The 12,903-nt window shown below is 41.4% G+C and overlaps 1 protein-coding gene across 1 annotated transcript in view; it reads right to left on the bottom strand.

The window, feature by feature from the left end:
• The window catches only part of LOC104135201 (spermatid perinuclear RNA binding protein), a 32,071-nt gene that overhangs the window by 14,635 nt on the left and 4,533 nt on the right, over positions 1-12,903 (bottom strand). Inside the window, exons 3-7 of the mRNA XM_009648823.2 lie at positions 10,256-10,421; positions 7,518-7,662; positions 1,910-2,004; positions 1,400-1,495; positions 556-667 (exon numbers count right to left, since the gene is read on the bottom strand). Coding sequence (XP_009647118.1) covers positions 556-667; positions 1,400-1,495; positions 1,910-2,004; positions 7,518-7,662; positions 10,256-10,421 — 614 coding nt within the window. The remainder of the gene's footprint in view (positions 1-555; positions 668-1,399; positions 1,496-1,909; positions 2,005-7,517; positions 7,663-10,255; positions 10,422-12,903) is intronic.

The raw sequence follows: 12,903 nt of genomic DNA, 5'->3' as shown, positions 1-12,903 counted from the left end.
GGTTACTGGGAGTCAAGGAGGAGCAATATGAAAGTGGGGGCTGAAGGACAGTGCAACAGCCAGGCTCAGACCTCAGCAGAGCGGGGGGCGCACCTTTGCCAGTAAGGGATTCACAGCTCAAAGCAAGCTAACCCCGAGACTGCGCTCCCTTGCGGCAACGGCCACAGAACTCATCAGGCTTGACGCTGCACGTGTATAATAGTGTGAACTAAAAAGCAGGAGGTTTAAAAACCCAAATGATTTGTATATGTAGATTTCGATGAATCTATAGAAAGCAGATGGTCATTAGGTCTATTTGTTTGCAACCCCTTAATGAAATAGGAGTTAACTTATAAACAAACCTAGCATTCCCCATTAGCTTCTACTGCATTGGATGTACTCATGCAAACCATGCAACTTCCTTTTTTTAAAATTTTCTTTTAATTTTAAACAAGAAACCATTCATTTAGCTACACTGCAGGTTAAGAGCTTAAGGCGGGCATTTTTCATCTAGCCATACAGCAACAGCAAAACATTAAGGCTGACTGTGTTCCTGAAGTTAATGTGGCCCCTTACCGGGAAGCAGAATTCCAGACGCCAAACACTCCATCACTCGTCGCAAAGCTTCCCCAGCACCCAAAGGTCTATTACAAGTACCTATAGATTTTTCACATATAAGCTCGAGTGGCTAGAAGACATTAAATCACGATTAGTATGGACACAAGGGTAACCATAACTGCAGTTAAATATGGAGGGGTAGAGGGGAAGAATATTCACATCAGCCTACTTCATTTTTAATCCACTACAGGCCTGACAGAGACATCCATCCCAGAGGACAGTTCATGGCACCTCTATTGGCTCCCTGCTCTGAGGCACCTTGAGGAAACCAACTGCTCTCCACTAACTGCCCAGGAAGTCTAACAGGAGGAGCCTTCGAAAGCTGAGCCATGTGAGTATTCTCCTCCTCTCAAAGGGTTATCAGTTCTACGGGAGAGAAAACACTGCCTCCGCTGACCTACAGAGCGTTCCTCTCTGGATATGTAGAGCGCTTGGCCCCCCCCAAACCTGCCAACATGAAATGGTATCCTCTGGTAGGAGCTGCGCTGTCACAGTAGTGGGATATTTTTGAAAAGCTAAACTTGGGAGGCAACAAGTGGGATTCTATTGCAAATCCATGAGGATGTGCAAAGCCCCACGACATGGGCCTCTTTCCATGGTATCTGGACATCTCTCAGACCGAACACATGCTCACGCTCTTTCCTTCCCAGAGCATTTTTCTACCTAGGTAACAGCAAGGAGTAAAAGGAGGGGGGGGGTTAAGAAGGAGTTTCATACAATGCACCGCTTTCTCCAATCCAGACACTGCTACGGTTCTCGGGAGATCTGAGACCTTGTGGCCTTTGACTCTTTCTGTACTCACCCATCCTTTCAGTGGTGCCCATGTGGGGACTCTGTTGCACAAATCCCGCAGAATACGAAGGACAATTACACATGATTTTAGTCCATTTGCCCTGGCCTAAAACAAACAAAATGATTCCAATACACCTGCAAAAACCTGGCCTTCAATTTTGCTTTTCTTTAAATGCACAGAGTCCTGGGACAGATTTTTTTTAATTATTATTACTTAATACTTAATCAGCTTCATGCAAAATAAAACCAGTTATATAAAGGTAAAATACTTCAATTTAGAGAGACATACAAAAAAGGAAGCAAAATGTCAAGATTGCTTTTGTAGCCTCATGACAACTCTAGACCAGCTGGCTGTCTACCTGTCACGTTTGCCCTTGCACAGTACAGCACTGAATTCGGAATTCTAGACCTTTGCTCTATTAGGGACTAGTCAGAAATTAAAGAGGCATTAAAATTAAAACTGTCTCAAATTAAACCTCGTAAGGCTACAATAACAACAAGGTAAGAACAAATAGCCAACCTGAAACCATTTGGCGTGCCGCAGAGACGCCAAGGCCTCCAGGCATTTCTGCCTGTCCAATAAGTCCGGAGGATCTTTCATCGCAACATTATCTACTGGTAAAAATGGGATAAAAAGAGACAGATACAATTTGACCAAGGGGTTTCTGTCACAATACAAAAAGAGCGGCAGCATCTCAATGAGATAATAAGACTCCCAGAATTTAAGTGCACTGTGTTATTTAATTTAAACAAGCCATTAAAGGTAGTAAATGTGCACGTGTGCAACAGAAGCAAAGGCATTCACTCCTTGTAAAATAATAGTAATAATAAAGATGGCCACTGCTACAGACAATCTGGGATCTTATTAAAAATGTAGAACACATTTCAGGGCAGAAAATAGCTATATAGCACCTTTTCTTTTTTTGTTTGGGTTGCACTGAGCTTTTTTTTTTTTCCCTTCCTCTTTCTCTTCTTTGTGACTTTTATTCCAAGTGCACAAAAATGGCACAGAATTTCAGAGACAAGCTTCTTTTGACAAGAGGAAGATACTCTTTCGGGGGTAAAAAAAAATTTGTAATAGGCAGACAGTGAAGTTCTGTCCATGCAATTGTTGAGAATTCCAAAGAAAAACATTGAATATATTTGAAATATTACAGCGTGAACAGTACTAGCCAATATAATTCAATGAAAGAAATATATAATTAAGCTAGTATGAAATTTTACAGTTTGATTAGTCTTTCATATAACCAGAACATATGAAAGAAGTGAAGAAGTTTGGTAACTTCCAGATTATTAAGGATTTAGGGGGGGGTATAGTCCCCTCGTGTTTAAATCTCTTCCCAACAGCAACTGAAATCAACAGAGGAAATTCAAAGAAGGATTTGAGACAAGACACTGGTATCTTCTGTTCAGGTTTACACTTTTTTCTTTTTTTTTTCCCCCCTTTCTCTTTCTTTATCCAACATGCAACAAACTGCTTTTAGCAGTCACACCCAATTCTGTGCTGAAGGACATTACACATCAGTCCTTTCTGTCCTGATTTTTTTTCTTTTTTAATCCTAAGCAGTTATTAGCATCCAGATTCTCTGGAAACTGCACAAATAACAGATTTTGCATATCTGTGAAATCAGGTTGAAGAGATTATAGTTTTTAGCTGACATCGTATTGGAAGAACAAAATGAATCCATGGCTCAACTAAAACCTTGAGTATGTGACTTTCCTAAGAATACACAATTACTCTTTATTTCAAAATAATTAATTTTGAAACATATTATTTTCATTATTCAGAATGGTCAATTCTCCAGGTCTGCAGAGACCTGTGCAGGTCTGAATGAAATACAATATCCATTCCAAATTGAAGACTATGCTAGATAAGCAAAATCCAGCAAGACCTTCAAGTATGAGGACAAGTTAGGAGAAAAAAGTACCAGCAGTTTGCAGTATGATTTACTAGTAACATCTCAAGGTACATTTTCATGGGTTACTTTGGATAGTATTGGTTGCATGTGCAATCGCATCTTTGACGTTAAAGTTGCTTCACCTCCTATGCCATTCAACAGGAAAGTTACTCTGGTAAAAGCACATTATGTTATGGCGGATAAAAGAGCCCAAAGCCAAAAAAAAAAACCAAAACAGTGTAAAAGTGAACAGAACCAGGTATCTTGTCTGCCAGTTCACAGCTGCAGGTTACACCTGCTGGCTCTGCTGTCAGCAGAAGACTTAAGTGCTATAAGCTCATTTTCTAACCCCAATGAACTTCACAGCAGATATTTGCATTGTTTCTTATTGCCCTCAGCAGCAGTATTACAGTACTGGCATTAATCACTCCTCTTGCCCATTTTCCACATAAAAGCTGCAAAGTCTCAAAGCGCTGGATTTCTATGAGCAGAACAGGTCACTTTGGAACACGAGATTTGCTTCTAAATTTCCTTTGCAGTTTCGGTATTTTCAGGAGTAATGTTTTGTGGCACACAATTACTAAATGTACGTCTACGTAGTTCTGTAAGAAAACTTTATTGTGGACAATATAAACATCTGCTTAAAGCTCATGTACTGTATAAAACAACTATTGTCAATGAATGATCAGAATCTTCTTTTAAAACGTTAGAAATGGCAAAGGTGACTGACTGCAAAATCATTGATTTTCTTACAATGAACTGGGTCCTTAAATGCCCAGGGACTTTTACTTAGTATCGTACAAGGCTTCGCTAAAACATGTTGCAGCCGTTGACAGAGCAAATTAATTTTTCCTTTAAACTACAAAACAAACAGAACATGTGTCATCTCTCATTCAGGTGAATGAAAAATTTCCTAAGATTTACTTTGTTTCAACAAGTTAGACTCACACTTCTTCCTACAGGATAGAGGCTATTTCCAAAGGTCTAAATTACAAGTATCTTGGAGAATTTTGCCAGTTGCCAATTCAGCACCAGTGTCCTGAGCACCTTTCGCAGATGTTGCAGTCAGCCAGCTTTTGGGTGCAAGATTCTATTAAACGGAAAGATGAAGAGAACAGGCAGTGAAGAGGGCGAGCGGCTTGCGGCAGGCTCCCTTTCAACACCCTCAGGAGAACAGCATGTTTCTTCATGCTCTGCCAGTCAGGAAAGTGAGACCCAATCAGAATTTTCAAATGTGATCGCAAAGCTTTACTTTTTTTTCTTGTGGTTTTAACAAGGGCAATGATACGAGGAGTTTAATAAACGGTTAATAATAAAGCCCTGGCATTAGCTCACACTACGTAACACAGAACCAATCCTTCGGTAATTCTCTCCCCACTTGCCGTACGTGTTCTCTTCACGCAGTAGCTGCCAACTTTGTTCAGTTGCAGCCAGCCATACAAGGAGCGTTGTCTTCTCCATAGAGGCAAGGTAAATCTGTGGCTCGTTGCCCCCTCAAGGGCACTCGGCACCTTTGGAGCATCGCTGGCTGCGCCCGCCCAAAGGCAGCAGCAGAGGCAGGCCGATTACACTGCGGCTGCTCAAGGTGCCAGGTTGATTTCAGCCCCACTTTGGTAAATGAACTTGTTTATTTTTACATAAGCGTGTTGTTACTGAGTGCACAGTAACAACAACAGATGTGCAAGCTACAAGGTTCTGGTCTGGAAAGCCCAATTTATATTTGATGCTATGACTAAGAATTTAGTTTCTTAAGAAGTTTAAAATTTAAACCGATGCAAAATGCAGGAATTTTAGATGCTTGACTTCTCAACATGAGAAAGCAGAGCTTTATGGATAGCCATTTGTGAGAAACACCGAAATGCACACACACACTGGGCCACTATTTATTTATTTTTGCTAACAAGCAGCAAAAACAAATAGGACAAACACCACATCTTAAACATGAACACTTTTCCAAAGAGGTGGGGACTGAAGAGAAATCCAGGAATGTTTTTTGATACATTCTGACATCAGGGCATGAAGGCACACACAGCATTCCTACAGAACAAATGGGAGCACTGATAACGAGGTCCATTGCACCTAACCTTGCGGGTTTGGTTAGAGACAGATTAGTGCTAATCACAGCGAACGCCGAAACCTTGGTCAGTTTTGCGCAGCCTCTGCTCCCTGGGAGCGGCTCCGGGGCAAACAGCCGGCAGCGCCTGGAACCCAACGGCCTATCTTACACGTAAGATGAAAGGCAAGTTGGCAAGCATTGAGGTCCTTTGTTCAAAAGGATGTATGTAATAAACTCAAAACAGTGTTTAAAACTGCATAGAAAGTGTATTTATATTTGGTCGGATTATTCAGGAGTACTGAAAAAATATGGCAGAACTTTCTCTGGGGATCAAGGTATTTTCACTGGACAGTTTCTCTGAATATTTTCCCTTGAAACTTTTTTGGTCTGAATTGAAATGAAAGTGACCTAAATAGGGTTGGAAATATCATGGAAAGAAGTGTCCCTCCTGCCTTTCAATTTACTTAGTGACGTCTGCGTAACGTTTCACGTACCTTTGAAAAGGAATACGATAAATGTCTCTGCTCACTTGGGATGAATCAATGTCAAAGAACCTGGGCTTTAAAACAAGATCCATTACCCTATTAACTATCCTTATCAGCTGTTCAGGAATGATAGCATAACACCACTCTAAGAGGTAGTAAAACCATTTTAAGTTTAAAAAAAAAAAATTAGTCAAGAATTTTGAAAGTATTTTAAGATACTGAAAATAAAACACCTACATTTTAAATACAGAAAGGGTAAAAATTCAAATCCTCATTCAGTTTGAGATGAACTCAGGAGTCCCTAGAGTTTACTGGCACAATGGCATCACTTTTTGCAAGAAAATACTTGGATGGAAGCCTTTGTGCAAAACGGTATCCCCTGCGAGAACCTTACAAATCCTTTACATCATGATTTGTTCCGCACTTTGTGCTCTTTTCTCACAAAAACATATCAGCTGCAACCGCTGATCTCAGCATCTTATGGGAAGTTGAACAACTGAAGTAATACGCAATTTATTTTTTGTGGTCTTGCAAAAGAGCATGGTTACTAATTTGAGAAAAAACAGACATTGCAATTAGGAAATCTTTGCCATTCATCTGTTTTGTAAGATTTGTCTGCATCCAACTGCTGCCAAAGTGTTCCGGTTCGTTTGGAACGGGATCCTTCCTGCCACGGCCTCAGGGAAAAGCGAAGGGAAACTGACCAACATTTCTCACTGCGCGGGGACTTCATGGGGAGCGGGGAGGAAGCGGAGGACTCGTGGCAAGTCTAGAGATGGGAAGAGAGCAACAGGGAGTTCCCTAGCCCAGACGGGCCCAGCTGCCTCAGTTGTCATGACAGAGAGTGGCCAGTTGGTCAAAGGTCTGACATCATCCAGTGGCAAAGTTTCTAGGGATAGGTTTGGGAAGCGGAAGCAGGAATTACTGACAAGATTTTAAAAATAAAACAAAGTACGGCTACATTTGCTCTTCTCTATTTCTCTCGGTTTGTTTCCAAGCTCATTGATACTACCAGTCAACATTCCTTTAACGAGGGGCACGTAACTATATTGGACGCCAGGCAGTTAGGGAGAAGGAAGAGAAAGAAACTAAGTTATGGTTTTCTATATCTATTTTGCTCTAAGGACATGAGGTACAATATTCAATTCAGAAGCAAAAGTGCTGTATTATAGCACTGTAACTTCAACTGTCTCCCAGTGAGGAAATTCTTAATGCTACAAACACACATATGTATCATCGATTAATAAAAACTGAGGGCCAGGACGACGTACTTGCGAGCTTTGCAGGAGAGGTTTTTTAAATGTAAAAAGAGAAACAATTTTATAAGTTTTTCAAGATACTACAAACCAATCCCACTTGACTGACTTAATTTGAAAACAAGACTGTGCAGCGCTGGGGTGCTCAAGAATTAACTATCAAGTCTGAAAGAAAGCAGAACTAAGATCTAATTGTACGTCAAAATTAACACTGTAGCAATATTGCTTGCAAATAAAAACTATGCATATTTACATGAGAATTAAGTGACTGTTGTCTTTTTAAGGCACAAATAATGTAACCTATTGTGGCAATAGCCAGTCTAGTCAGTACACCATGCACCATTAAAAACCTACTTCCCAATTAACCCTGTGCTGCACAGTCAGGGCATTTAGATAGAACAGTCTGAAAAACAAGTTAAAACGCTCTGTGTACCTCCTTCCTTCTTCTCTGCTTCATCTCGAATGAGAGGGGATGTAAGTATCACCTTCAAAGTTAGCTTGGGCTCCTTTGTGTTACGAATAATAATAGCTGCCTCATTTACATGCTCCTCCACGAGATACTTCTCTTCTGTAAGTTTCTGAAAGTCACCAAGAAAGATTTCAAGAATCTCCCAATCAACTGAAGAACTGCAGAATCTCTGTATGTGCATACACCTCAAATAATGAGGCGCCTACAAGACATTGCAATAACAAATAAGGCCTTGCCTCCCTCATTAAAACCAAACAGAAAAACCCCGTAACATGCTTAAGAAAAAAGGTCTGCAGCAAATTTAATGAGAATACTAAGCAGTCCCACCATATTATCACTTTTTTTTTTTTTTTGAAGAAAGAAGCTGCTCGTGTGCTAAATACCACCAGCAATGTTTGTTCTTAAGTACACACTTCTCCGGTAACGCTGCCTCTAAACGTAAAGGCTCTCATGCGCAGTACGACCAGCGCAGCCGTCACCGTCAGTGCAAATGGGCGACAGACTCCAGTGCAGGAGCTGCACCAGCTCGCCTAATCCACGTACCTGCCATGAAGCAGGACCCAACATCCCCTGGCCATCTCTTACCAGCCCTAAGATGTTCTTCAGATGCCGTAGCGACAGAGATTCCACCACGTCTCCAGTCTACTCTGATTCTTAGCCACACATAATTCAGATGACCTGTTTTGTAACTAAATTGCCCCTTGCTACAGTCCCAATCACTTCGCATCCTACCTTTGGTAGCCATGTGAGACACGGAATCACTGTCCCTTTATAAATAACCATTAAGGTCTTAGAGCTTACACCTTCATTTGGTCTTGACTTTCTCCAAACCAGGTAATTTCAAGTACATGGTTTTCTACATGCTCAGTCTCACTCATCTGATTTTCTCCAACTTGTCCATCCACCTCTCTCTCTCCTTTTCCACGCAGCACTTGAAACTGGGTGCAAGACCCCACTGTCACCCACTTCATTCATTAATACCAGCCCCAGGAGAGATCCCTGACATCACCTGGAAAACCTGACCTTCTGCTCCTGACAGCACACCAGTAAATGCTTATGTTTCTTTTGTAGATAATACTACAAATTGCCTTATAATTCGTCCCATTAATGTGCATTGTGTCAGAGCTGTCTCAAGTGATCTGTATCTGCAGGTCCTTCAGTAGTCCTTTGGGATCTCTCTCGACCTCCAGACGTGCAAAGAACACAGATGGTTCCGAGTCCTAAAGCTATTCCTTGTGCTTGTGCGTTTGTTTCAGCAAGGCCGTACAGTTAGAACATACCTAACATATATTCTAACTTCCTTCCTTGTTGCAGTCAGCACTCCTCCAGCTCCTTTGTTGTTGGGATGAAAATGTTTAAGCATCTGCTCACTACAAGCCTCCCAAGAAGCAAAGCAGAAGCTGTTAACGTCTCTGTACCTCATTTGCTCCTCCTGTCCACTAACTGGCCTACACCTTCCTTCGCCCTCCTCTACCTGATGCGTCTGCAGAACCTCTCGCTGTCTTTCATGCCCATGACAGTTGTAGCTTGTTCCATGAGTCAGATTCCTCTTGCCTCATGTTTTCCATAATCCCTTCCCTCACAATGCTTCCCCATAGGATCTTACCTACTTGTCTCTTGAATTCATTGCAGTCTTCACATCTTTTAATTACGTCTGTTCTGCCGTTCTCACTTTCTTGGAAGCATATGCTAACTTTTCTTATCACTTTCAACCCTTCTCATCTCACACCTCACTACAAACGAGTAAAATTTACTCTTTACTACTCAATAGTTCCTTAGCGTTTTCAGCTATGGATAGGGCCCCATCTGCAGGCCCATTATCTCATTAAAACAAGCCCTTTATGTGAATAAATGAGCAGCAAGAACAAAAATCTGTCAAGAATAGTAAAACACAAAACTGTCTATATGGAAATAAACACAAGGCAGAAAGCAGATCAGAAGAAAAGCAGATCAAGTTTGGACATAGTTTGGAGAGGGGCACTTGCAGCTGAGTACTTTAGGGCACAGTTTCTCGGCAACAGCATACGTCAGTCTGGAAGCTGAACTGATTACTCAGGCTCAGAACTCTGTCCAAAAGGTGCGATCCCTAGCTGCTTTAAAGAGACCAGTATTAGCTGTAAGTGCTGCCTACTGGATGCCAACATCAGAATTACATAGCCATAAATAACAAGAATTATGAGCTCATGATCAACATGAGCTAAAATGAGTGACCACCTAAAGCGACTTGTTCTCACTCCAGAAGTACAGAGGCGTTTATCTTGGAACAGCCCAAGCGAAGCAAAGCAGCTGCAACGTAGAACTTAAGGTGCAGGCAGGGGGACAGGGGACAACAATACAGACAGATTCACATGCTCGAGCAGGGAAGGTTTCTGGGACTGTGATTTAGCTCACATTAGTGCTTGGACCAGAGAGCAAAAATCAGCTGGGTTAGTTACCAAATAGGGAGGTTAGCTGCTATCATAGGAAAACACATCACGAAAAGGGATTAGGAAACAACAGGAGTAAGATGTTAAATTCTGTGAATAGCTACTTCACGTCATCACATTAAAGATGTCACACCCCCTAGATGTCGTCCTAGATTTGAAGTATATTTCTTTAACCTCTATCACTCGTCTCTTTTCCTGGAACAAATTCCAGCCTTTCCCAAGTACACCGTGCAGTGCAAGCAGCCACTGTTATAGGACTACCCTAAATTCACTCACCTGAATTTGAGCTGGGAGATTGTCTTTAACTATACATAACAAGGTCTTTGTGGGTTTTTCTTTGCACATGAGAACCAGCTCCAGATCCATATCGTCTTTTATCAGCAAGCCCTTTGCAACCAAGCCAATTCTCATAACACCACACAACGTCCGACCGCCTTGATCCCTGGAAATGAAACAATTTGGAGTCATTAAAATGGCATTTTCACACATTCAAAATACTTTTATTATCCTATCACAGTGAGGTGATAAACAGTACGGGACTGCTGACTGTGCTAAAGTGGCGTATCACTGATAGAAAATTAAAAGCATAGACTCCTTTTATGCAAGTAGGTCCAGTGAAAAAATTAACTGAAGCACTGATTTGCAATTCACATGAACACAGAAGCTGCCTAGCTCAGGTCACAAAGCTTAGAGAAGCCCAAACTCACTATCTGCAGATCTACCAAAAGAGCAGACTAATTAATTGAGAGGAGCTCTCTGACAGAAATCCTGTTTTCAGAAGTGATCTGAGTTGTCTTTTAGTGACCGCGATGTTTACAGAAACTGTATGCTAAATTCATAACAGAGCACAAGCATGAGAAATCCTGCACGCACACGTCAAAGCAAGGCTCTCCAGTTGTCTCAAAAGCATTTACCACACACTTGGATCTTTAAAAAGAATTATTTGGTTTTTTTAAGAATCCGCTCTGCGCCTATTTTACCCACATCAGAAGACACCTAAAAATGTCTCCAGTAATGTTAGGAAGTCACCAACAGAACACACAGCACGCTGCGTATCGAGAAAGGCTGTTCTTCAGCAAACACTGAGCTTGAATACCTTCCTCGAGGAGATGACAAAACTTAATTGTCCATCTGTGGAGAAGCAGCCTATCAATCCACTACAATTATTCTCTGGTGTCAATACAATCGTGCTGTCTTCAACCAATTTATATGTTAATTTATGTAAAGATATTCATGATTTTAAGTGTTTTGCTATTTCTATTTGAATACATTTCACACCAAAAAAAGTGACATATCACAGCTCGGCCTTACACAAAAATGCCAGTGATCAGACTTGTGTCTGTTAAATATTTATTAGGGAACACGGAAAGCCACAGGCATCCAAATGAGGGACCATTTGTGTATTTACTTTTCCAGGCTATCCTACAACGGTCGTCATGCTGCTGAGCATTTCCTATGTGGATCAACGTATTCCGAGTAGGTGGTGCTGCATTTAAACTTCACGCACAGCAAGCAGTTTCTTTCAATAGCTCCCAAGCCCACGACCTTATCTTAGAGATAATCAGAAACAAGCTTAAATGTTAAGAAAGAAACCTGTGCAAAACCACTACTAATACCTGTGGAATTTTCTGTAGCATCCACAACTCTGTTGGGAAACCAGATCAAGTCATGAACGCTTTCTGCTGCTCCCAGCCATACACATTTCCTCAGTTAATACAGCACATTTCTTGTTTCTAAATTGAAGTACATCCAGGCAGTGAGGTACAGCACAGCCTCAAACCTTATTTCCTGAACGCTATTCTGAAAATTTATGAGACTTGGAAATAACTAGGAACCACATTGTTATGATAAAATAGGAAGCAAGACCTCACTTTTGAATTTTCAGACATATGTCATTACGCATTTAGGAATAACTGATAAATACAATGGTAATTGTTGTCTCTCTCATACTAAGCCAGTAAACTGTATTTTCAGTTCAAAAATTAATAGTCTTCCTGATTCAGAGTTAGATCTTCCTTCATACCTGCACCGAACTATGAAGCATACAATAGACAGGGTCTGCATTTCCATCTATTTCTGCTAGAGTAGGTTATACTTCCACCATCCCAAAATATAAACAACATACGTATTATTTACCAGGACACCAAAAATTTTAGAAGGCCTCACAATAAACCTTCTACTACCATAAAAGCTGTCAGGAAATAAAACAAATATATAGGAAAAGGAATACACTTCATTAGTTTTAATATCAGAACTTACTGGGCAAAGCCCATGTAGCAGCAGACTTTCATCGGAAAGGAAACCGAGTCCTTTGACTACATTGCTAGTGCAGGTTATGCTACAGATGTAACCAGGTTAAGTCCCAAGACGTTCAGTGGAGAAGTACCAGATCACAGGAAGAGCAGAGAACTGCAAGTTGCATTTTTCAAGTCATGGACAAATTGGCTGTTGGTCTCCTGGTGCTTCACTTCCTCATCTGTAACCTGGACAGATACTCACTGAGTTGGAGAGATTATCCAGAAAGCACTGATGAGCCAGAAGTGCCCAAGTTAAAAAGTTTTACGCTAGGAAACTTAAAAAAAAAAAAAAAAAAGAGCCAGTTGTTCCTGCTTCTTGCTCTACTACTGGAGTTATGTTAGAACAGCAAAACTTGGCACCATATCAGGGAGCAGACTGGAACATAGAGCAAACAGATGCTTCACTCAGTAGAGAACTACATAATTTTACTGGGTTTTGGCTGGGACAGAGTTAATTTCCTTCACAGTAGCTAGGATGGGGCTAGGTTTTGGATTTGTGCTGGAAGCAGCGCTGATAACCCAGGGCTCACACAGAGCCAAGGCCGTTTCTGCCGCTCACCCCACCCCACCAGCGAGGGGCTGGGGGGCACAAGGAGCTGGGGGGGGCAGCCCGGCCCGGGAGGGGGA

Source organism: Egretta garzetta, unplaced genomic scaffold (genome assembly GCF_000687185.1).
Source record: "Egretta garzetta isolate BGI_Z169 unplaced genomic scaffold, ASM68718v1 scaffold211, whole genome shotgun sequence".
Classification (NCBI taxonomy): Eukaryota; Metazoa; Chordata; class Aves; order Pelecaniformes; family Ardeidae; genus Egretta; species Egretta garzetta.
Note: the sequence above shows the minus strand (reverse complement) of the source record. Positions and strands in the feature narration are given on the sequence as shown.